At 49.1% G+C, this 26,414-nt stretch overlaps 1 protein-coding gene across 1 annotated transcript in view; it reads left to right on the top strand.

Moving 5' to 3' along the window:
* LOC119453117 (Usher syndrome type-1G protein homolog) overlaps positions 1–25,713 on the top strand; it is a 132,072-nt gene extending 106,359 nt beyond the window's left edge. The window contains 6 exon segments of the mRNA XM_037715115.2: positions 16,995–17,166; positions 18,918–19,010; positions 19,012–19,113; positions 21,390–21,611; positions 23,536–24,154; positions 24,157–25,713. Of these exon segments, the coding sequence (XP_037571043.1) occupies positions 16,995–17,166; positions 18,918–19,010; positions 19,012–19,113; positions 21,390–21,611; positions 23,536–24,154; positions 24,157–24,260 (1,312 nt within the window). The 3' untranslated portion in view covers positions 24,261–25,713.
* Positions 25,714–26,414: the final 701 nt, after the last annotated feature.

The following is a 26,414-nucleotide window of genomic DNA, read 5'->3' as shown; positions in this document are numbered from 1 at the left end:
GAACGAGTGAGTGAGTGAGTCAACGAGTGAGTCCGTGAGTGAGTGGGCGGATGGGTGAGTCTGGGTGAGTCATTCATGCAGGCAAGCTGAATGAAGAGGTCTGGTTTTCTGTTCTCCCCAACTCGCGGAGCAGTCCCGGTATCACTCGGCGCTGGAATTCCTGAAATTTCGTTTTGTCACGCACTGCCTGCTTTTCGACTCTCTTTCCTCGTCGCAACCTTGTCCTGGCGTGCAGCTTCGCAGACAAACGGGGAAGTTCCGTGCACTGGAAGGAAACCGAAATCTCCTGCTTGTGCAGAAAGCTGGGCATATATATGCAGGGGCAGTTCGGTTTTTCCTTCTTCCTTTCGATTTTTCTTTTCTTTTTTCAACACTGCTGCACTTGTGCACATTTCCTTCTTTCGATCGTCTTTGATTTTTTTCCCTCTCTCTCCCTCCAGATGTGTGAACAGGCTTCTTTTTCGTCGATAGTTTCAACGCTCTCAAGCATGTCCCCCGATGGGGGGGGGGGGGGGGGGGGGGGGGGGGATCTCAGGAAAGTGAAGAAGCCGAAAGAAGACAAAAGCTCAGATACAGCTTTCGCTATATACCGTGCTCGATGCTATACGTCACAGACGCACGCACAAACACACTTGGCTCTCAACGTTGGGGTAAATGAACAGCCTTCTACACTTTCTCATCTCTTCTCCCCTTGCCTCAGAAATTCTTCTGTTTCTTGGAAACCAGCTTCTCACTTCCACTCGCCCTTCAGTCTTTATTTTATTATTTTTTTTGTGCGCCGCTTCTTGCCAGTCCGTCCCCAGTTTTTTGCTCTCTTGTGCATGACTGTCTTCCTACATTTTTTTTTTTTTACTGTGTTTGTTGTTCTCTTCTTTTCAATGCAGCCTACGCTTTCTTTTTGTTTTCCTCCGTTCTTTTTTTTTTTTTTTGTCTTCAATCTTGCTTGTCCAACTTAGCCACGCCAGTCTCGTCTCGTCATCTCCACTCCTTCCTTGATATCGTTTAGTTTGCTGTCTTTCTTTTCCTCATTCTTCTAGTTGTTATTGTTGCCGTTTCCAAAGACGAATCGCGTGAGTCAGTGTGGAATAACAGCCGCGGAGAATGTATTGGTTTGCACTCCCAGATCATATTCGCATCGCATTCGTCCCCATCAGGTGCTCTGGCAGATGCATGCTTACAGAATTGCGTTATCTGTTCTTTGGTGCAGAGCTGCGAAGCTGCAAGCTTTGTGCTGCAATTTGATTTTTATTTACTGTTTTTCGACAGTTGTAAGAAATTCGAGCCCCCCAAAACCAGAGCTACACCTCCTATAGTCGTTAGAACTCAACTTGCTCTCTTAAATCCAACAAATTTGGGTGCGGGTGCGGATCGGGCGCGATTATCGTCCGTTTACGGCGATATAAATAAAGTCGTTGACGCCCGTGTGGAAGGTGTGACGTCGCTTAATCCTTCTCGTTTTTGTTGTGAAAAGAAAGAAAGAAACAAAGAAAGGAAGAAACGAAAACAAAAGGATCGAGTCGCTGGGGTTCTCATTTTTGTCTTCTCGCTCGAAAGAAGTTCAAGGGAGGCGAAATGAATCTCTGTTCGGTCGTTCGTTTGGATGTATAACGGCGCGTGCAACGGTTGACCTTGTTTGAGAATACGACAGTGAGCGGTTGCCTTTGTCTGCTGCTTATTTTTGTTGTCCTTGTCCCAAGTCGCGCTGTTGGAGATTTTGGACCGTGCAAAGCCAAAGTATAGTCCAATCTTTGACGCCACTATACTAGTACTACTGCAACTATACTACAGCTGCTGCAAGTGCTATACTATTACTGCTAAATTAAGTACTGCTAAATTAAGTTAAATTAAATTTCGATTCTGGGGTATTGCGTGGCAAGAATCACCATCTGATTGATTAATGAGGAACGCTGGTACTACCACTACCACTACTACTACTACTACTACTACTGCTACTACTACTACTACTACTACTACTACTACTACTACTACTACTACTACTACTACTACTACTACTACTACTACTACTACTACTACTACTACTACTACTACTACGACTACCACTACTACTACTACTACTACTACTACTACTACTACTACTACTACTACTACTACTACTACTACTACTACTATAGTAGTATACCCACTACTTCTTCCTATAGGTTTAGAGGGTATGCACATTAGGAGAACGGGAGGTTGGGCGAGTTGGTACGTATTCATATCAATGCGTTAGCATTCTTAGGGTACTTTGCGCATTTTCCGGGGGCCTACTATCCGTGCTTGTTTGTATCTACGCACGTTTGTATCTAACCGTTTTCCCGCCAAACAGAATCCGCTCGTGTAGTCTAGTCGGCGTGTTTCATGTGCACCCTCAAGTATGAATATAAAAAGGTATGGACATTCATTTAACTCAAAAGAAAACAATAAAGGCGACGAGTTGAAAATTTCATATCGGTACTCCTTTTAAGCGAGGCCAATATTGCACCACCGTTTTCCAACGTAGGGACATTGCGGCCGTGCGTCGGATTGGCATTAGGCTCTCTCTGTAGCCGCTGGTAAAGAGACGAGCCAGTTCGTTTACTGGCGTTATACGTATGTCCCCGTCTGCGACCTCTCTTTCGCTGCCTTTCACGCCTTGTAGCCGGTGACGCTTCGCAGAACTTTCGGTTTGAGACGTCATCGTTCATGGAGGGTTTCTTCTCAAACGGAATTGTTGCGTCCCCTTAATTGCCTTCTCCTTTCATCTCCTTCACTTTTTTTTTCCTTCGCACCGTCGGATGCCGTCGCACGTTGCATATCGTCGTTTATGACTCCACCCAAACTCGCTTGCCGCCACGCGCGTCTCTTCCCCGAACTCCAGCGACCTGTGAAGTTCAGCCGGGGCGGTGTCTCTTCGGAGACAGTCGCCTCGCCCTCGTCTCGGAGGCGGGACAGTCGGTTCCGCCGCCGGGGGGGGGGGGGGGGGGGGGGGGGCGACGATAGTGGCCCGCCTAAAGCGCCACGCCGCGGCGAGAGAAAACAAAAGCGGCATGACGTACGCGCGTAATGCGTAATTGCCCCCCCCACTCTTGACGTCCTCTCTCGGTGACCCGAGTTCGATGCCCGGCAGGCGCGGTTCACCATTCTGAAGAAACATATCAAAAAGACACTGAAAGAAATAAACACGCCAGTGAACCATCAGGTGAACGCCTAAAGTTAGCACATCAAGTGAACAAACAGTCAACTCATCAAGTCCACGTCAAGTCCACGTCAAGTCCACACGTCAAGTCCACACATCAAGTCCACACATCAAGTCAACTCATCATGTCACATCATGTCAACATCAAGTCATCAAGTCAACATCAATTCACGTCACAGTCATCCACACACAAGTCCACACATCAAGTCCACACACGCAAGTCAAACACCCAGTCCACACATCAACAAAGTCCACACATCACATCAAGTCACACACATCAAGTCCACACATCAAGTCCACATCAAGTCATCAAGTCAACACATCAAGTCAACACGAGTCCACACACGAAGTCAACACGAAGTCCACACACGAAGTCCACGAAGTCAACACGAAGTCCCCACGAAGTCACACACGAAGTCCACACCCCACACACGAAGTCCACGCACGAAGTCCACACACGAAGTCCACACACGAAGTCCACACACGAAGTCAACGCACGAAGTCACGCACGAAGTCCACACACGAAGTCCACACACGAAGTCCACACACGAAGTCCACACACGAAGTCCACACATCAAGTCCACACATCAAGTCCACACATCAAGTCCACACATCAAGTCCACACATCAAGTCCACACATCAAGTCACACATCAAGTCCACACATCAAGTCCACACATCAAGTCAACACATCAAGTCCACACATCAAGTCAACACATCAAGTCAACACATCAAGTCAACACATCAAGTCAACACACCAAGTGAACACACCAAGCGATCACGCAAATTGAACAAACTAAGCGAACACACTAAGTGAACACACGTGAACACATCGAGTGAACACGCACACGTGAACGCACAAAGTACATCAAATGATACGCACCTTACACGAAGTGATTGCGCGCAGTGCGTGATATGATACGCGAGGTACGCGGGACGGTACGCACAGTGCACGTTACGGACACACACAGCGTACGCAATACACGCCGCAACACGCGACGGGCGTACTAATCTTAAAGCGCGTGTCTCGTTGAGATCAGTTTCTCTCAACTTTGTGTTGCAAGAGTCATATTAGACCAGATTCTAAAAAGAGACTGCTCGACGAGATCATCTAGCCTTGTATGTCGAGTGTTGTGTGTCCTCTGTATGGCGTCTCTATGACGTGCACTGTGCGTTATAATTTCGTTTCTCATCGTTCTCATCGGTAGGATGGCATGCTAGGCGTATCGCCAGGCTAACCTCTCCAGGATAAATCAAAGAGCCGGTCTTTTCTCTCATTTTAGACCCCAACTCCCGTATTCTAGAAAGTTCCTTCACTCACCACGCCACCCGACTCAAAATTACGGATGGCAGCGTCGCCTCGCGACAGAAGTGGTCACTGCACATTATTGACATTCGCGGCAATTTTTGAGCATCGTAGCCTCTTCATCAGCCGAGGGGCGGCGCTGAGCTCAACTGCAGGCGCAAGTTCGAATCAGCTAGCGCGAGACGGTTAATTTGAAATCGCTGGGAGAGGCCTTCGTCCTGTAGGGGACATAAAAATAGGCAGATGATGATGATGATGATGATGATGATGATGATGATGATGATGATGATGACCACTACTCCTACCTGCTGTTGCTCCTCCTCCTCCTCCTCCGCCTACTACCACTACTACTACCACTACAACTGCTATACTACCGTTACGTACTACGACTATGTACTACTGCTGCGGCTGCTGTTGAAGAAATCCAGTAAGATCAGTGACGTCACAGTGAGGCACGGTCGCTGAAGTTTCTGCGCGGAATTGAAAGCATAGAACTTTGACCTCGTTTTCTCTTCTAATGATCACCATACATTACCGCGAAACTAACGAAAATAACGTTTTGAAAGAAAGAAAATGCTTTAACAATATATGCTGATTTCCACTTTCTCTTTAGCGTCCTTTTAATACCTTGAAAGTTTTCGCACTGGAGGGTTTCCTCTATACCCACGTGCCATCCGGTGCGCTTTATTGCATATATGCTTAATTGACTGCATCTGTGCTGTTTGGTTATCAATTACGCTCTTGTCCTTCGGGAGGAGGGCAAGCATATGAGTTGCGTATGCTGTTATAATACAGTACGGAGAGTAATTGTTGCCGATGTCCTAGACGGCCGGCTGCCCCTCATGATCGCGCATGTTATCCCCTAGATGGAATCACAGGGTCGGCACAATGTAGATAGACGGTGGCTTCACGGAGTGAATCTCTCTTTATCTATCTTTCCTCTCGGGCCGTTCAGAGTCGGGGGTCAACATTGCAAGCGGACCCGGCCTGCAACGGTTGCCCGCGCGGCGTGGCCCGTTTGACCTCGTCGGAGACACTCGTGCGTGTATAACGCCATGGGAACCATTCGATGCAGATGAGCTGCCCCCTACCTCCTCCAAGCTTGTTTTTCCTTTCACCCGCAAGCACGAGCAGAACCCTCCCCTCCTCTGTACTTCTTCGTCCGAACACTCTCGATCTGGTCGCGCAGTGTGGTCTGCACCACAGCTGCTGGCCGTTTCGGTTGAACGCGTCGTCTGCTACTGGCAGAAAAAAAAAAAAAAAAGCACGCAGATATGACGTCGTTGTCGTGAGACCGGACGTTACGCTCTGTCAGGGGGGAGGAGATCATGTGGCATATGCGCGCGCCGTCTGCTACTGGCATAAAAAGCAGACAGACACCGGTGTCGTCTGCTTTTTCTGCCAGTAGGAGACGGCGCGCGCATATAACGGCTGTTATCACAAGACTGGACGTTACGTCCTGTCAGGGCTGAGAAGATCACGTGGTACGTGCACGTCGTCTGCTGTGTACTTGCAGAAAAAGACGCGGACGACACCGTTATCGGAAGACTGGACGTTACGTATGTCAGAGCGGAGATCACGTGGCATGCGCTCGCTGTCTGCTACTGGCAGAAAAAGAAGACACCGTTATCGCAAGACTGGATGTTACGCCCTGTCAGGATGGAAGAGACCACGTGGCATATGCACGCGCCGTCTGCTATCTACTGGAAGAAAAAGCACACGACACCGTTATCGCAAGGCTGGACCTTATACGTGCAGCCAGCGTGGAGGAGATCACGTGGCATATGCGCGCGCCGTCTGCTGCTACTGGCAGAAAAAAAGCAGACGACACCATTATCGTAAGGCTGGAGCCTGGACGATATACGTGTAGTCAGGGCGGAGCAGATCACGTGGTACGCGTGCCTCGTCTGCTATGTACTGGCATAAAAAAAGCGGACGACAGACCGGACGTTGGCTGCAGTCAGGCGGTGCTTTTTCTGGGTACTCAAAATCCCGCCATGTTGGCGGTTTGAGCGAATCAGATATATGGTGTAGCCGCGCCCTGTAAGCGAATCAGAGATGACGAATTTGACGATATAGCAAAATTAGTTAGGGTCCAGAATAGCACCCATGGAGGAGAAGATCACGTAGCTGAATGCACACCCGCGTGGTGTTGCGCTGCATGCTAAGCTCGAGGTTGCGGGTTGAATCCGGACCGTAGTTGCCTCCTTTCGATGAGGGCGCCGCAATCCCAGGTGGTCAAAATTAATTCGGAGTCCTCCACTCTACAGCGTGCCTCATGATCAGATCGCGGTTCCGGTGCGTAAAACACCAGATCATTTTTTTTTCTGATTCCAATGATAATGCAGAATTTCTATGGGGCTATATAGTGTCTATGAGGGATGTTTTCAAGGGCGAAGTTACATCTATTTACTTAAGCTTCGTTCTTGCGGCTTCGAACGACTATGTTCATGTGGATTGTGATATTAACCTGCTAGAAACGAATTTTTCGCTGCGGAAAACAGCTGTGCGGCGCTAGTGTACAAGACAATTGAACTACAAAGAAAAGAAGCTATACGATGGGCTACCTCCCCGGACCCTTGTCAATTCGTAAACGAATCTTCAACGATCGTTGCGCCAGGTGTCGATCTAGTAACATAATGAAATCCAACGCAAAGGCGCGAAACTGACGTACTTTTTTCGTTCCTGTACCCCCTCTTTTTCGGTAGGCTCTTTACCGCATGCTGCTAACTTCTGCTAGCAACTGTACTTCTGCTGCGTATCGTCTGCTTCTGGTATAGAATACAGACGATGCCGTTGTAGGCCGGAAATGACGAACACCAGGGTGCAAGATCACGTGAGGCCTGTGTTCCCTGTCACGCCTCTAAGGGCACCGAAACCCATCTGCTTTACGATCGTGCCTTCAAACTTGTCGTCTTGCATACAGCATGCAGTTCCCCTGCGGTGTAGTTCGCGCTCGTCTGCTGCTGCCGCGGAGAAGCAGACGATGCCGTTCGTGACCGGAAGCTATGTAGAAAGGGCTGGACAAGGTCACGTGGGTCCCGAACTTCCGATTATGTCTGGGGCAGATGCGTTTCCGCGTGGTGTGTGACGTGCTTTTGCTTGCTTGCTTGTTCATTCGCCATGATAAAAGCCGGAAGCCTCGTGTGATGTGATGCGTATACGTACAGTCGACAGCAAAATTTTACAGACCACGGGATCTGAGAAAAAGTTGAATATCTGAGCAGTTTCACAACGTAGGCTCTACGTTGAACGCATTCGCATTTTCCAGCCTCCGCGCGAACATTGTGATGTATTGTTTTACTGGCTACTGTTGCAGGCTGCTAGGAAATTCTAGGTTTTCTGAGATTCCGTGATCCGTAAACTTTTGCGGTTGACTGTACATATAGTGTTGAACACCGCCGAAGCGAATTGCTCTGAAGAGCGTATAGACAATTGTAAAACTATACATTGAGGATAGTCTATGATGCATCAAGTGTGTTAATTTAGGTTCCATATCTTAGAAAACAGTGATCAAGACAGTAAATAAAGCACCCAAATAATTAGCTTTCATACGCGATGGTGTCCTGTCGGAGGACTCAAATAAAATTTACAATGAAAGTTGAGTTTGATTTTTGACGACGATATGACGAGACCGCCTTGCTGCAAGTGTTCTCAACAATGTCAGTGCTGGACGCCACTCCTCACTGTGTATATGATTAAACCCTGTTAGCTTATTACTCGAGCACGTGAACCCGTGTAGCGCCTGTCTGAACACACTATGTAGTAGACACGCTTTTCTGCCTTCATTCCCCAAAATGTCGTATATGACCGAGTGAATTCAGGGCTGTTGGGCGAAAGAATGCGAAAGAAAAACCTCGTATGTGCGATCCTGTTTATGATATACGGTCGTGCCGCGACGTCCTCTCTCTTCTGTCCATTTTCCAGTGGCACGCGGAAGTGACAGAGCGCTCATAGTGTAAGCGCTCTCTATGTGCTTGATTTTTTTTTTCATTGTATATAATCATTACTATCATAGACACCATCTTCTTCAGCGGGCTCTGTCCAGGAGCTGCTACAGTAAAGTGTTAGTTCGGCCTCAGTCTTACAATGTGTGTGATGTCACCTGCACCATCTGCTTTCTCCGGTAACGGCTGACGTTTCGGTTCCGTCAAACTGCTCTTCGTGGGCGCACGGTGGCGTAGTTGTCTTTTTGCAGCTGGTCATATTGCAGTATTTATGAATTCTAGATGAGCAAACGGGTGAGCGAGTTGATCGGTGAGCGAGAAGGAAGAACGAGGTATCAGACATATACAAGTGAAGGAACGGCGATCGCCAATCTCTCAGCAGCAGACGATCGACGTTTCGGCTCCGTCGAGTCGCTCTCTGCGGCCGCACGGTGGCGACGTTGTCTTGCGCAACCGCACTTGCGCACGTCAAGTCCGTGCAGGGTCGTGTTGAAACTTATTGTCACAGTTTTCATGAACTTCCAGATTAGGAAACGGGTGAGCGAGTGGCTCTATGAGACAATAGCTGAATGCGATATCAGAGCGTATACAGACGAACGGACTATCGCGGAGAACGTGCAGGAAATCTGTCTCCTCGTGGTATACGTATACCAGACGTAGACGTGTCAGCGTATGTAGCGGTACCACACGTTCGCGCCCGTGTGCTATCAAGTAACTCTAGCTATGAAGATGACGTGTTGCCGGCGTCTCAGCTAATCGAGACGTTTCGGCTCCCCTGACCTGCTCTTTCACGCCTCGTGGCGGAGATCTCGTCTACTGAGGAGCTTTACAGTCTAGCACGCGGCTGTTGCGGCGATGCTACAGAGTGGTTATTACAATGTCTTGCTGCCTTGCTTGCCTTCTTTATGAGTACCACACGGGCGAACAGGCGGGAAAGGTGCATCAATTACCGGACAGATGAGATAAAGAATGGACGATCTAACGGTCGCAGGGAGCGTGAGCCCCCCAGAGTGTAGCAGCAGACCCCTTGCGGCTTGTTCGGGCAAACGCGTCCGAGTACATGCGCACTCATTTATCACGTCACCTTCGCCGATTGACTTCTCCGGCCGGAGAAGAATACGTGCCGGGCGCTCGGAGGCACAGAATGACAGGGACGTTTCGGCGCTGCTGACCTGCTCTCCGCGCCCGCATGGTGGCGCTGCGCTGTGTGTCGTCTGCGGTCCCCGAGCATTTATACACCGTACACGAGCGCGAAGCGGCGGTGTTCGGAACTGGTTATTACAATTGTCTATGGCCGGGCCTTGCAGGCAGGAGGAGCGCGCGGTCGCGCGCGGGTCAGGCGTTCCACATTCGTGGCGCTGCACGTACGCGAGTGCGCGCGCGTGCACGCGCACAAACAAGCAAACAACATACTGCTCGCGCGTAATTACGGTCACGTGATACGGCCGTGGGATGACGCGCGCACGTGTGTTCGGAGAAGCTCGCGCATCGTTGCGATTCCCGCGGCCGTCGCCGTGAACTCCACGTGACGCGTCGAAGGACGCGATTTCGTTTCGCGCTCCTCTTTTATTTGGCCGAAGGTTACGGAAATTTGGCGCATCGCCGACGACATCGTGGCATGCGCGGCTCGGTATGAGAGAGTCGCTTGCCGAGCGCGAGGTCGTGGGTACGATTCCAGTGTGCGAAATCGAGAGCCTTTGTGACGGGTTGCGTCATCTCGCTTTGATCCTGCACCGTAATGCGTCAGTTCGATGTCCCCTGCGCCCACCAGGGGGCGTAAAAAGCGCCGACAGCCAGGAGTTCCGAGTATCGCGTTTGCAGTCACTGAGCGCTGTACCTGTAAGCGCCTGTGTTTGTACACATCTGTCCGTTTAGCTATCAACACACACGCACCTATGTTCCCGTATTTCGATGTTTTGCGCTGCATTGCACGTCATGATCGAGCTTCTACATTGTAAAATAATTGACACGCCTTAGAAGTGAATAAGGGAATAAATATGTCTCTTACACACACCCTTACACCCTTGTAAAATAGTTTACACCCCTAAAAGTGAATAGGGGTGCAAATCGGTCTATTACTCACACCCTTCATCATCATCATCAGCCTATTTTTATCTCCACTGCAGGACGAAGGCCTCTCCCTGCGATCTCCAACTACCCCTGTCTTGCGCTAGCTGATTCCAACTTGCGCCTGCAAATTTCGTAACTTTATCGCCCCACTTAGTTTTCTGCCGTCCTCGACTGCGCTTCCCTTCTCTTGGTATCCATTCTGTAACTCTAATTGTAACCGCTCTCTTCCTGTATCTTAACGTTAGGCCTAACATTTTTCGTTCCATCGCTCTTTGTGCGGTCCTTAACTTGTCCTCGAGTTTCTTTGTTAACCTCCAAGTTTCTGCCCCACATGTTAGCACCGGTAGAATGCAATTATTGTACACTCTTCTTTTCAACGACAGTAGTAAGCTCCCGGTTAGGATTTGGCAATGCCTGCCGTATGCACTCCAACCCAATTTTATTCTTCTGTAAATATCCTTCTCATGATCAGGGTCTCCTGTGAGTAATTAACCTAGATAAACATACTCTTTTACACACTCTTGAGGCTGACTGGCGATCCTGAATTCTTGTTCCCTTGCCAGGCTATTGAACATTAGACAGTTTTAGTATTGCGGAAATGGCACCACGCTAAACGCAAAAAAAAAAAAAAATAGCGGGGTCAGACTGCGCATGCTCAGAACGCTATTTCAGTTTTGCGCGTAGCGTGCGTCCGCTATTTTTCGAATATAGCGGAGACGCTAAACGCTCGCTAAGTTTTTAGCGTTGCAAACATGGCGGCACCCTCGGCCCTTTGGCTTGACCATGCAGGCTCTTTTCAAGGCTTGGCGTGGATCGACACGGCTAGTTTGGTTGTCGAGCTGCTCAGTTTGCTGCTTTGACTACTCACAGCTAGATGGCGCGGCGAAGTTTCGCGCTTAGCGGCGCATCGCTGTCTTACGCTATGCTAAAACTCTATCGAACAGCGTTCCGCAAAGATTTAGCGTGCGTAACACGCTAACGCTAACGCAAACATTTTCCGCAATACTAAAACTCTCTATTATCTTTGTCTTCCGCATATTCATCTTCAACCCCACTCTTACACTTTCTCGGTTAAGGTCATCAATCATCTGTTGTAATTCGTCCCCATTTTTGCTGAACAGGACAATGTCATCTGCAAACCAAAGGTTGCTGAGATATTCGCGGTTGATGATAACTACTAAGCTTTCCCAGTCCAATAGCTTGAATACTTCTTCTAAGCATGCAGTGAATAGCACTGGAGAGATTGTGTCTCTTGCCTGACCCCTTTCTTGATAGGTATCTTTCTACGTTTCTTGTGGAGAACCAATGTAGTTATGAAATCTTTGTAGATATTTGCCGTGATATTCACGTATGCCTCCTGTACTCCTTGATTACGCAATGCCTTTATGACTGCTGGTATCTCTATACTGAATCAAATGCCTTTTCATAATCTATGAAAACCACGTAGAGACGTTTATTGTACTCCGCAGATTTCTCAATTACCTGATTGATGACTTGGATGTGATCCATTGTAAAATATCCCTTCCTGAAGCCAGCCTGTTTTCTGGGTTGACTGAAGTCAAGTGTTGCCCTGATTCTATAGGAAATTATCTTGGTGAATATTTTATACAATACTGAAAGCAAGCCTTATGGGCCTATAATACATACATACATACATACATACATACATACATACATACATACATACATACATACATACATACATACATACATACATACATACATACATACATACATACATACATACATACATACATACATACATACATACATACATACATACATACATACATACATACATACATACATACATACATACATACATACATACATACATACATACATACATACATACATACATACACACATACATACATACATGCTCTTCCTAAGCTCTCCAATATCCTCTCTACCTCTACCACGTGACCGGCCTCCCACACTTCACACACACGCACACTCTTTTCCACTTTGACACTCCTAATGAAAAAAAATATGCTTTTCACGTTCGCAGCATACCTGCAGACAATAAAAACATGCTTTTTGAAAAGCAATTATGTCCCATAGCTGAGTATTCGGGTCTAAGGAGGATATTCTGTACCTGTATATACGTCGGTTCGTCAGGGAGAAAGGCTCATTTGCTAGGTTCAACGCTCGCGGCATCTGTTTTACCTTCTCGTATCCTTTTTTTTTTCTTTCCTTCCCGGGCTGCTGCTTCTCGTAAGTATAACACGGGAAAACGTATGTTCGGTTCTGCGCTGTCCGGCTAGAGTGCCAGCGCGGTCTTTTCCACGGCGCGCGCATCCTCCGTCCGAACGAACGAACGAGGTCATCGCCGGCACGCGGCGTCCATTTCAGAAAAGTGGACGCGCCGACCGTTCTACTAAAGGTTGAGGAGGCGGAGGGATGTGGGCGGGGGGAGGAGGGGGAAGTGACTCGCTGACCCCCCGCGCCGCCCCCCCCCCCCCCTCTCTTAGCGCTGACCCCCCCCCCCCCTTCCCCCCTCTACACGAGAATAAAGAAGACCCCAAGCCTTCTCATCTCTCGCTGCCTGCCTCCTCAAGCTCTTCTTTCGTGTGAGTTGGCGATGCTGACCGCTGTCCAGTTCTCCTTTTGCCTGATCTTGTGGCCATTGCCACAGAGATACCTACAAAAAAATTTTTTGTTAGAGAGGAACTCCGACGCTACTGTGCTCTACGTGGAGGTTCAAGATATGCATCTTTAGGCAGCATGGGAATTATTGTTACTACCTGGGTTTGCTTATAGGATTCGTCCTCCTTGCTTAAGACCGCGTTACCGTACGGTAATATGTGATCAGCTGCATAGTAAATGTTCTCCTCGGCCAAAACGCGGCGACTACAAGGCATCGGATTACAGTGTATTGTCACACGCACAAGTGAGTTCGTTTACGATAGTAGACGCACATCTTCTTTTTTATTTTTTTTCTTCCTGTGTGCCCAAGAGCGTCTTGCGTATCACCACTTCACTGTTCGAAAAAGAAAAAAAGATTCAAAACAACTTACGCAAATCTGACTCATATGTCGGCATCTATGTGTAAGCGAAGCGTTCCGTTAAATGACGTGCGACGAATAAATTGCCGTCACGATTGTGGTTTTGTTATATTTTTGTAGTAACTTCTGGCTGTCGCTGTGATCTTGTTCCCATGTGTCCCATATCAGTGTCGTTGCATTCTATTTCTATTGTGTTACGGTTATCGCTACGTGATTCTACTTTCGAGTGTCCTGTGCTCGTACCTATGGTTCTCTGTCCGACTGTCGCGCAGTTTGCGCTATAAATTGCTTTTTCGTATCTGTGTATACGAAGGTGTTTACCTGAGGTACCAGAAAGTATACCTGAGAGCAAGTACCGAATTACCTATACGTATATAGCACTAGCAAGTGTAGCTGTGTTGGCAACTTAGCAAGAAAGTCGCTGTTTAGCCACCTTAACGGCAACTTTACCTTTGTTGGTGTCTTCATCATCATCAGCAGCAGCAGCAGCAGCAGCCTATATTTATATCCACTGCAGGACGAAGGCCTCTCACTGGGATCTCCGATTACCCCCCTATCTAACGCTAGCCGATTCCAACTTCAGCTAGCGCAAGACAGGGGTAATCGTTGGTGTCTTACAGTGGACGTAAATAGCCGGTGGATCGCCCTCGCGTATTTACTGAAAATAGTTGGGCTAAGTTCAAAGCATCGTGCATTTTGAACGCCAGTGAGACGTACACGCCTCCGTCTGTCGCTACTTCTAAAGACATGCCGAACTGCTTGTTATAGTGAGCTGTTTGGGAGCATCGAAACTATACTCTTCTAGCCAAAGCAACATTTTGAGATCTGACTCCGTTTTGAGGAAATCGGGTGTTGTTCTCCAAACATTTTGCTTCCAGCTGCCATCTTGTCGGGACAGCAAAGTTACACTCGGCATCGTGCTTGACTTCGATGCCGTCCTCGCGAGGCCGTCTGCTTTGCTGGCTTCGTCAGAATTATAAACGAGACTTAAGATGGCCGCTGTCCGCCTGTCATATTACCCCGTCCAGTGCGTATTGGAACACAGCCTTTGCTCCCCGCCTCCCGCCTCCCTGAAAGAATAAAGAGAAGGAAGTGGCCAACACTGAAGTACAGTATACAACGCTAGAGTGACTCTTTAACAGCGCGCCGTGGATGATGATGACGTGAACGACACGTACACGACGGAGGGAGAGAGAGAGAGAGAGAGAAAACGGATCGCACGTAGCACCATGGTAGTACGTATAACACACAGGCAGCAGAGGGGGGGGGGGGGGGGATCCTTCGTCTCACGTAGCTCGCGGGCCCATTTGCCTCTATCACTTTGTACGCCTTCCTGTTTTTTTTTTTCTCGTAGCCAAGTTCTTTCGGCACTTCTTGCTGTTTGCTTCACTCGCAAATCAGCGCGGCGCGCGAAGCCGCAGGATGGCCCGTTTGGCGTCCCTGTTCTACAAACGACCTCCGTGCAAGAGGAGCGTGCTCTCACGGGCGGCGTGGAGAGGCAGCGGCGTTTTTTGCCGGGAGGAACTCGGTTCTCGCTTCTAGCGCGATGGACGTCGTCGGCGTTTGGCCGGTGTTTTTGCTGGCACCGTGCTTTAGCTGACTCGTCGCCTCTCTCCCCTCCGCCCCCGCTCTCCGGCACACACAAGACACTCGCGAACACACGCGCAAACGCACACACAACAAACTCACATACGCACACCTAAACACAAAAGTCAACGCACAAACACATACACTCGCAAGCTCGCGCACAAACGCACAGATAACACCAAGCCTGCGCACACAAACTCACGAGCACAAATGAACACAAACACACATACATACATACATACATGCATACATACATGCATACATACATGCATACATACATGCATACATACATGCATACATACATGCATACATGCATACATGCATACATGCATACATACATGCATACATGCATACATGCATACATGCATACATGCATACATACATACATACATACATACATACATACATACATACATACATACATACATACATACATACATACGTTCAGAAAACCCACAAACATGCGTACACGAAAACACACGCACAAGCACACACGTACGTGTCAAGCATGCACACATACACTAACGCTCACGAACACAACAACACACATACAAACACTCGTGCGCCGCCCGCGCGACGCCGACGACGTGATCGCGTGCGGACGGCGCGCGACCGCTGAAACAAAGGAGGTTTAGAAATATAAAAAAAAGCGAATAGGAAACCAGAACGAGGGAGTACAGAAGCGGGGACCATTTTACGTCGTGTGCCGTGGTGTGGTAATGGATGGTCGCGCGAACGACGGCTCGTGTAAGTGCGCGCCTGCGTGCAACGGATAGGCGACAAGATGTGCTGCCGCAGTGTCGGGGTCGTCGTCGCGTGCCAGTGATGAGTCGGCGTCTACCGGTTGCTTGAGATCTCTGCGGCCCGTTGTCGTGAGCTCGAGTAGGCAAGGGCCATCCGTCGTGTAGAATGCGTGGTTGTGCCCACATGTATGCAGTCGTGAGAGGTAACACAAACTGTGTTGTAGACGATTTTATATTCGATGCATGAGCGCCGCCATGTTGGGCTGTTACACAGTTTTTAAGTTTTGTGAGGAGTGAAGTCACCTATCATGGTCATCAAACGCTGAACGCATTTATACACCCATTTTCATGCATGCAAATCGAATGTAGTAACGTACATTTCGTTGTTAAAGATAAAAAAAACAACGTTAACAGCCCAAGATGGCGGTACCTAAACGCTTCCGTAAAATAGTCTTATGATTTTTTTTTTTTTTGTAGCAGGAACGTGGCGACAGCTTGTCACTCTCTCGAGCTCGTTCTGTGGTCTGCTGTGCTGCTACTCGTTTCCCCACAACAGACCGCGTGTTGGCCCCGAGCTGTTAGAGAGTTTTAGCGAGTCCGGTATCCCGTTAAAGGCAAGCGGACTGGGCGTTTTACCGGATGAGCGGAGGTGCAAACGTGAACGGCTTGCACGGTGCAGCCATCTGGAGGTGCAGAAGCTCTACCCAGGCAAACACACCTAATATTGCAGTAACCAAGTGTAATTTACTTCGCTGCTGGTGTAAATTTCGGCAGCAATATGATTACGCCGCTGCCGTAAATTTACACCAGCAGCGATCGAAACAATTGGTTATACTGCAACATTAGCGCCATGTTTGTCTGATTGAGCTATGCGCCACTAGGTGGCTGCACCGTGCAGGCTGTTCTAGAGTTGCTGTATAGGCTCCCTTTAAAGGGAGCTTATACGGTAACTCTATGCCATTCTAAGCCCCTTGCTTTTGCTGTTCACGTTTCCGCCTCCGCTCATCCGGCAAAACGCCCAGTCCACTTGCGTTTACCCGAATACCGGACGTATACACGTTGAAACTCTATTGCCTAGTCCTAATGTTGGTCTTTGGCGTCAGAAGCACGCGGTTCCTCTTGAACTCGTGTCATTTACCTTTGTTTCCTGTTCTGCGCAGTGGTGATCCCGACCGTTGCGACCACTACGGCAGCACGGCTCTGCACTGCGCGGCGGCCAACGGCCACATCAACTGCGTCTCCTTCCTGGTCTCCTTCGGTGTCAACCTGTGGGCGCTGGACAACGACTTCCACACGGCCACCGACGTCGCCTCCATCAACCAGAGGGAAGAGGTATACGCTTCCACCAGAGCTTTAAAATCACATGCATAATTCTAAAAACAGTTAATTAACACCCTTTTTGGCATATCTTTGTCCAACAGCAGTAACCACCTGTCTTGCTATCGTTTCCTTTCTTAATAAAATCTGCCCATCGCCACTTTCCTGTCAAGAATGCTGTCATGTTGATAGCGCGCACGCCGTTCGTTACCTGGAAGTGCGGGGCGCCAGTGTTAAAGAAAGGAAAGACCCTCAAGATAGATTACTATTGTTGCATTACAAAGGTGGCGCCCCAAAGGGTGTAAACTGTTATTAGAGTGTACTGTTTGCGAGCCTGCCCATAGGCCCGATGTTTCAATACCAGGACACAATAGAGAGCTTTAGTGTAGCGTAAGTGGTCACCACGCTAACGCAATGAAATAGCGGGGTCAAACTGTGCATGCGCCGGACGCTACGGCAGCTTTGCGTGCCTGCGCTATTCGACTGTTTTAGTTTAACGTTATCGTAACAGCGGGGCTAAGTGAAATAGCGTTACCGTTCGGCAAACGAACTTTGCAAGAAGCGAGTTTTAGTGTGCTGTGATAGTGTACTTTCCATGCGTGACGCTATTGAACTAGGCTTCAATTTTCGCATACAAAGTGCTCATAATGATTTTACGAGGGCGAATCAGAAAGGCCTTGCCCCTATTTTTTAACAGCCAAAATAAGGTAACGGTAACCGCCGTCATATTTTTACGTAAACTACGTAAACACGCACAGACGGTAACGTTAAATCGGAGAAATAACGTGCTTACGCTAAACACTATGGGTCGTTTAGCGCAGGGTCGTTTAGCACCAGGATCCCCCAGGCACACTAGCCCGAGGCTGTATCATTAGCTCACAGGTGCAGGATTCTAAACACTCGCTTTATTCTCAGCTTTAACACCGTTCGCTCGTGAGAGCTAGCACTTTGAGACGATTAAAACGCACATGGACGCTGCTGTTCCCTCAGTGTAACAGAAACGCATTTTGAAGGCCATGTTCTTGCCGTGTACTGCAGGCACTAGAAGTTATTGCAAGCCCCGGAAACACGTCGTGGCTGCCACGCTCTGAACGCGAGCTAATATAGTTATGTGTGGTCTAATTGACGCGGCATGACGCGGCAAATACAAGTCCCCTTGTCGACACGTTGGCCCCAGACAGAGGCATTCCTTGTTCGCCTACTGTTGATCCCTAGTTGGCATCACTGTCACAAGATGGCACCACCAGCGCTGTGGCGCATGTGCACCACAGCGCCACAGGAGCACCGCTGCTCCTGTATTATGTAAACTGTGATGCTTTTACTGACAGGATAAAACTCTCCAACGTACACCTTTATAAAAGTCACCGTGTTTGAAGTGTAGCAATGCCTCAATATAGGTATAGCGCCCAAATCCACGCCCCAGTCGGTCCAGCGACGGCTCCAATGACGGAAGGCCATGCTCGTAATTCTCGAAAGCAATGCTTTTGCCGCGTGCGCATGAAGCCGTTGCTAAAGCGAGAAACACATCATGAGCAGCATGGCGACCACAAAATGGCAATCATGACGCATTTCCGGCTCCTAAAATTGCTTCCGGCACCAGCAATTCGATGAAGCACAGCCTCCGAGGGAGCCGTTGCTGAGCGTTTAGGGAGGCCTACACGCAAGGACAACACTTGCAACGTAGACTTTCTATGACGGATGCGATGTGGGCGTCACCTATGGCCTCGAGGACGATACCTATAACTGTGCCTCGGCTCGCGGTGCAGGTGCTGCGGTTCCTGGACCAGGCGGTGTCCAAGCAGAGCGCTCTCAACAAGAAGTTGGTGCAGCGGCTCAAAGAGAAGGCGCTACGAGACGCCGGACAAACGGCGCAAGGGCTACCAGAAGCTCACCCGAAAGGCGGCCAAGAAGGCCGAGCGGGACGACAAGATGCTCGAGAAACAGCGCAAGCGCATGGCGCAGGTGAGCTGGTGTTGCGTGCGATGAGTGTTGAGATTTGGGCTCGTTGGTAGATCATGAAGTTGCGTACGTCCGTGTATGTTTAACATGGGCCTCCAAGATCGGGGCGCACCCTCCGCTTTGCTGTCTCAGAGGCCAGTTAAACAAAGCCATTCTCGGAGGCCATTGTTAACTAGGTGTTTACCAATGGCATAAGCAAGTTGCATTTCTGTAAAGTTCCAAAGAATGCAGTGTGGGACTACAAAAGACTGGAGAAGCAGCGCATGACGCAGGTGAGCCGACGTTGCATAGAGCCGCGTGTTTAAGCACGGCGCCTGAGATCAGGTGGCGCAGCGGCGATCTCGGAGCCATGGTTAAACACCCGGCTCTATGCAACGTCGGCTCACGTCAGTCATCCGTTTTCACTGCTTCTCTAGCCTTTTGTCGTCCCGGTCGGCCTTCTTTGGTACCTTACAGAAATGAAACTTGCCTATGCCATTGGTCCTCTTCGAATGTGCCTTCGGGGACTGTCCGCAAACCGTCTGCGGCTTCCGGTCTGACTTGCCCTGACAGAGGGGCACGTCACAGTCACGCGATCCAGCTCTCTGGGACTCAAAAAGCAGTTAACCATGAGGCTATGTGGTGTAGCTCGAAGCAGGACGAGGGATACAGAGAAAAGAGGACAAACGCATACTGCCAACTGAAATTTTAGCCAGTTAACCACGTGTGCCGCGTCCGATCTTGGAGGCGTTGGTTCTGTGATGACAGCGCCGCTACGCCTTCCTGATGTCGCGCTCTCGAACAGTCAATCAATTCGTGATATCACGCAAACGCTCGCTGAATCAACGAAGCGGTCGATCATTCAGCCAGTACTGAAGAATTGTGTTTTGTGTGCTTATTTTGCTACTACATGTGCGGGATATCCTATCGCCTATATTTACCCTGAACTTTAATGTGCGCAAGCTGTTTCTGTTTTAACGCGATAGGCGTTAAGGGCCCCGTGTCGCAGAAAATCCGGCGTCGGCGCCGGCGTCAGCGTGGATGTCGGCGTCCGTGGCGCAGAAAATCATCCCCAGCCAGCCCGACCGCGCAGTCCCTCCACGTGGTGCAAGGTTTTGGTGAACAAAAATTAGATTTCTCACAGTGAAATCCGTCAGAAAATTGGTAAAGTACGACTTTACCATTCGGCGTCGGATTGTAATTTGTATGTACGAGAAAACATAATTCTGTTACGAGAAAACTCAAACAAAAACACCTTATCCAGCATTTGTACCAGACCTACAGCGGCGCGCTCGGTAGTTTATTACTTGCGAAAATGAAATCCAGATGGCGCCCGCATCCTCGGCAGGTCAGATTGGTACTTCGCCTGCCTAATGCGTTTTGGACACGCGCGATCGTCAGGGCAATAGCAAACAAATAATAAACTAATAAAAATAGTTCCTAGGGCCTCCATATTTTAATATAAAACCGTTTATATTGCCCTGGCAAACCGTCTTCCCAGCAATGCATTTCTGTTTAAAAGTGAAGCCGACTTTAAGGGGGCCGGTGTAAGCTTGGTCTTTGTAAGCTGGCTTTCCCACGTTCTGTGTTGCAGTGAAGCGCTTACACTGAAAGAAAAATGCGATGCGAACGGGGCCCGATAATGCTATCGCTTTCCACTCTTAAAGGCGAAGCTTAAGCGTCCTTGAATTTTTTCTTATTCGGGTATGCCCTCACGAATAATCTAGCGAAGCAGTGATTGCATTCCTTTGTATTTTTACATGATTGCAGTTATCGGGGGTCGGCCGGACTGTAAAGCTGCTTGGTTGAGCAATTTTTATGTGGTGATTACTTCTTTTCGCAAAAAAGGAAAATATAATAATTTGATTTCAATCATTCAAGCAGTCACTCAGTCAGTCATTTGGGCAGCCAATAAATCGGTCAGTCGCTCATTCAGTGAATCAGTCAGTCAGTGAAATATTGAATCAATCAGTCAGCCAACTCGCCAATTATTGAGTTAGTCAGCCATTCAAGCACTAGGCTAGTCAGTCAATCAATCATTCTGTAAGTTGGTCATTTGGACAGTCAATCAATCAATCTCAATCGACCAATCAACTAATAAATAACTCAGTGAGTCAGGCGGTCAGTTGCTCAACCAGTCAGTCAGTCTGTCAATGAACCAATCAGTCTGTCAATCAACCGATCAGTCTGTAAATCAATCAATCAGTCTCTCAGCCAATTAATCAATCAGTTTGTCAGTCAGTTAATCAATCAGTCTGTCAGTCAGTCAATCAGTCTGTCAATTGATTTCCCCGCTGCAGGTGGAACTGTTAGTCGAGGCCAACAACGGCGTGCACAGCGCTCTCATCCCACTGCACGTGGGCGACGGCCGGGGCACCCTGCAACCTACGCGGGCGCCGAAGTTCTCGGACATGGTCAGCACAGGCACCTCGACCACGGTGTCGAGTCGCAAGGGTCTCGGCGCCGTCTCCAAGAAGGTGCACCTGCGCAAACAGAACACGGACCCCGGGGACTTCAACAAGGCACGTGTACAAACTATGCAAAGTGCTGTTCACTGCGCGGTATGCAAGTATAGAGAGTCGGGACGGCCGCGAAGGGTGATTAGCGGTAATCGTACATGGGGCCGTTCCAAGTTGGAAACACGCGCGAAGCAGGACACGGCACTGTACTATTTCGCATCCGATCTGGCGTACGACTGTAGTCGCACAGAAAGATGACGTATACAGCGCGCGAGTCTGCGAGATGTCCAATCAGGTTTCAAGAGGCGGAGCACCTAGTAAGTGGCAAACAGCACTTGTGCGTCAACACAATGTGCGCTCATTGTGATGACGCTTCCGGTAAAGACGGCTGCTAGGATTCTTGGAACCGTTTATGGGTGTTGGATGTGTTGTTGGCACGACTCGTACGACAGATCGAACGGTTTCTACGTACGTTACTAGCGTAAGCAGGAGAGTACGATGGGGTTCGAGACCTAATACATGTGACGTAAATTGCTGAAAGCTTGTTCTGTATAGCTACGATCGTCCGGTCGTAGGACGGACTGAATAGTTTGTATGCACACAAGTAAGCATGACACACGCAGTACGGGTCGCATCCGATACGCGTTACATGCGGTGTAAACGGCTGGAAACATTTTGAAAGCTTGTTTGATGTCTTGTTGGTACGACTGACTGCATGATTTCTAAGCACGACGTTACCAGAACAAACGTGGTAAGGTGCACGTCCGATACGGAATACGTGCGACGTACATTGCTGTAATATTTTGTTGGTGTGACAGGTCGTACGACGTACGGCATGGTTTATAAGCACGACATGAACAGAATAAACATGGTAAGGTGGAAGTATGATACGTAATACACGCGACGTAGATTGCTGGAACCTTGTTAGAAGCGTATTGGTTATCTTGATGGTGCTCCCAGTCGTACGACGCACCGTAAGTTTTCTAGGAACACTACGTAAGCAGCAAACACACATATGCTACGATGGGCGTCCTATATGCAACACGTGCGAAATACATTTACCGAGCACCAATGTCTGAACATACCATATGCTAAGGTCTCAGGGAACACACTTCGTCCATAGAACATTCGAATCATGTCGCAATGTCCATACATAATTTCGGAGACAAACAGGACATCCGCGGGACGTCCAGCTTCAGCTTCGGAAAGTGCATTCGGCCGAACGATCATGTGAAGGACGTCCGTCGGACGTATTCGACACATCCCTAGGATATCCATGTTCTGGCAGTGGATGGCCATAGGATATCCATAGGATCGACGACATTGTTGTCACTGGGGTAAACTGGAGGCATGCGTTACAATTCCGCGTGCGATCCGACATGAGACAAGCCGTACCAACAAACGCATCCAATACGTTTCGTACAGGTTGCTCGATGTTCCAGCAATTTGGAATAGGCATCTTTCAGACGAGTCGCACATCGCGCCGGCCTCTGCGTCCGGCTGCAGTGCAAATAGAGAGTAATACCAAAGGAGCTACTTAGGTTTGTGAGATCGCGCTGGACACTTTGTGACTTACGTGTCCAAGTGGCTACCGTTGCATCACAAGCATAGCCTTTTAAACCAAACAGCTATATGCAAGAATATTGATTTGTCTTCGCTCTGCAGTGTTTTCAAGCGCTCTAGGCAAAAACATGGTGGACCGTACTAACCGTACTACGTATCCTCTGCTTATGACCAGTCGTACCATGAGCCAATCATTCAGCGGGCTTCGTCGGACTCGCAACTGGCACATCTGTTGTCTGCGCGCGTAAAGGATCTGAATGCTCTTATACGTATACCGCGGGTACTGCCAAACAAACTTCTTAGCTCCGAGTCAGGGGCACGTACGCGTGCCTTCCTTTCCTTTCGTTCTTGTGTCTTTTGGCACACCAATTCTTAGTTCCATCAATCACGTGACTCGAAACGACGTCTCATTAAACTGGCGCAGGTGCGGACCCTCGACAACGATGGCAAGAAGTCTGTCCGCTCACTGACGGGCCTGCAGCGCGACGCCGAGGTCGTCTTTGTGCCCAAGGGCTCCGCCGAGGAGCCCCTGCTCTCCCCTTCCTCGCGCCCCGGCCTGCCCGACTTCCTGGACTCCAGCTCGCCTCCGGGCGACCTCTCGCGGGCCATCAGCGAGCCCGACCTTGGCACGCACCCGGACTCCGGCCTGGGTGAGGACGAGCCTACGACGGGTTCGAGCATGTTCGAGCGCCCGGGCTTCGGCAGCGTCGCGTTCCGAAACTCCATCTCGGGGACCCTCCTGTCCTTGCCGTCGTGTCGCATGGACGACGAGGAAGCCGGCAGCATCGCTTTGCCCTGCGGCAGCGTCGTCGACTCCATCGGCTCGGCGGGCAGCCTGGCCCAGCGGCAGAGCGTCCTGCCCTGGGACGACGTCGAGGACGTCTACTACGAGGAAGACGAAGAAGACGAAGAGGAGGACGGCAGCGCGACCCCGGCGATCGTAGTGTTCCTCGCCGCCCACGGACTGGCCGAGTACGTGGACCTGTTCTCGAGGGAGAAGGTGGACCTGGACGCGCTGACGCTGCTCGGTGAGGAAGACCTCAAGCCATGGGCGTGCCCCTGGGACCGCGGAAAAAGCTGCTCAGGGCGGTGGAACAGAGACGGGTGGCCTTTGAAGACCCCGGTGAAGTGGCCGATTCCAGGCTGTAGTGCGGAGGACAGATACACTGAGGGACGCGTCTTGGCAGACAAGTGTTTTCGTTTCTTGTGACGTGCTTGTGGGAGTGTGATGCCAGTAGTGTGAAAGCGACCGAACCGTTCGATGATCTGTAGCAAACGAACAGACCGAATCTCCCCTCTATCTCTCTCTCGTGATCGAGTGCACTGGAAATGAACTTGTTCTCCACTTCTTGGCAACCTTCAAGGTTTGCCGAAGATATTTCCTTGGCATGAACTGCTCCGTTTGTGGAATCTAGTTGGGCATCGCGGCGTCTCGGTGATGTCAGACGTTTCTGGAATCCACGTTGTAGAGAGTGCGAGAGAGACCTTAATCAGCCCTGCTGTGCATTCAAATTGCAAGTTGGCAAGCTTTGCTAGCCTTTTTCGAAAGCGAAATCTGATTTCGCTCAAGGATTAAGTGCGATCACTGAAAACTCTTCGTTTCAGTCAATTTTGCTGTGTTGTGTTAATTAAGCCACGCGTTCTAACGAAAGGCGTGGGGCCAGTATGGTTTCCTCTTGCACGGATTCAGTAACACTTGTAATTCCAGACATGCAGTGTGTGCTCCTCAAAAGACGGTTATTAAGTTCAGGGAACATTTTTTTTCTTCCTATTGAGGAAAGATCTTAGTCAAGATGATTACGGAACCGCTGGAGCCACAAAGCATGTGTGTGCACTTAAGTTTTGTAGATTCTCGAAAAAAAAAGTAAAGGCATATAAGGCATATAAGGCAGTGCATAATTTACTGCAGCCATGATGTCTTTCCTGCAAACCTTATACCTTACAGCGGCGCACGTAATCGGGAGTATTTGTTCCGAGCAGGTTGAACTTGCAGGCCTTTAAGTTTACGTATTCTTCTGAAAAGCGCTGTTTTAGAAGTGGTCCGCGTAGCTTTCACCATGCACAGACGTTGTTGCACTATCTACGAAAAGATTGCCCCCCCCCCCTTCCCATTTTAGAAAAATAACCTGTCCTTTACGCCACTCCAGTCAATAAATAAAAGCATGCGTAAGAGTGTTGATTTGGGCACTGACCTATTGATTCGACTTCTGGACCTACTACCTTGCATTATTGAAAGATATCGCGAGAGCGCGTCAACTGCTTGACGGGTCAGTGGCAGTATGGGCAAGCGTAGAAGACGATTTCCAGTTCGAATGTTGCGCAGTTCGCTTCAGGAGTGCCCCTCGCCGCTACACAGTAGCTGACACGCCGAGCGGTCAGCACTCGCGTGATATCATTTAAAAAGTTTTAACATTATTAAATCACGTCGCATAGCGGCTTGCTTAAATACAATCGAAGGGACACTACAGCAGATTGTCGAACTGTTGCAGATAGCTTGTCATCCCGCTTAAGTTTTCCATAGATTTTGGCAGCTTCGGCCGAGGCTATTCAAAAAACGTAACACAAAATCTGTTACCTTATAAAATAAGGGGGGGGGGGGGGGGGAACTCAACCCGAATACTTTCGTGGGCTCTTCCTGCATAAAAAATAGAGATGCACGATAAAATATCGTAAAATCTGCGACGTCACAGGCGCCGCGTATAATAGGGGCGCGTAATTAAGAAAAGAACACTTGTTTACATATGTTATTCAGATGTACTTATCCACCGATTAAATACGAGGAAGGCGTAATCCACCGGATTACGTTTGCGGAGATTGAGTCCTTTCATAATGTCCTTTCATAAATACATTTTGGAAAAGTTAGTTCTAAAGACAACGCAGTGACGTCAGCAACGGTTGGCACTAATTTGGAATAGTGCTCCGCCAATCCAAAAATTAGCGCGAGCTTAAAATGTCCATGGGAACAGGAGTGTTCATGACAGTAGTTTCTTGCATTTCAGGGTCGTTAGTCACTGCGGGCTTTACGTGAACTGACTTTTTTATGTTCTCTGAAGTTTAATTCCTGCATTTGCATCTATCCGAGAAACTTTGTCAGGTCAGCCATCGAATTCGGCGGGGCTATGGACAAAGAAAAGTATCAGTAATTTTGTGTGTCATACGGTGCTGCACATTCATCTTAAAGGGACACTAAAGCAAAACAATAAATCCGCCCCTCTGGTAAAACGTCCTGTCCACCTGCGTTTACCCGAATACCGGACACGCTAAAACTCTTCATTGATGCATAGTGATAGAATCGAGCATGCT

Source organism: Dermacentor silvarum, chromosome 5, assembly GCF_013339745.2.
Source record: "Dermacentor silvarum isolate Dsil-2018 chromosome 5, BIME_Dsil_1.4, whole genome shotgun sequence".
NCBI lineage: Eukaryota > Metazoa > Arthropoda > Arachnida > Ixodida > Ixodidae > Dermacentor > Dermacentor silvarum.
This window is presented reverse-complemented; position numbering and strand designations above follow the sequence as displayed.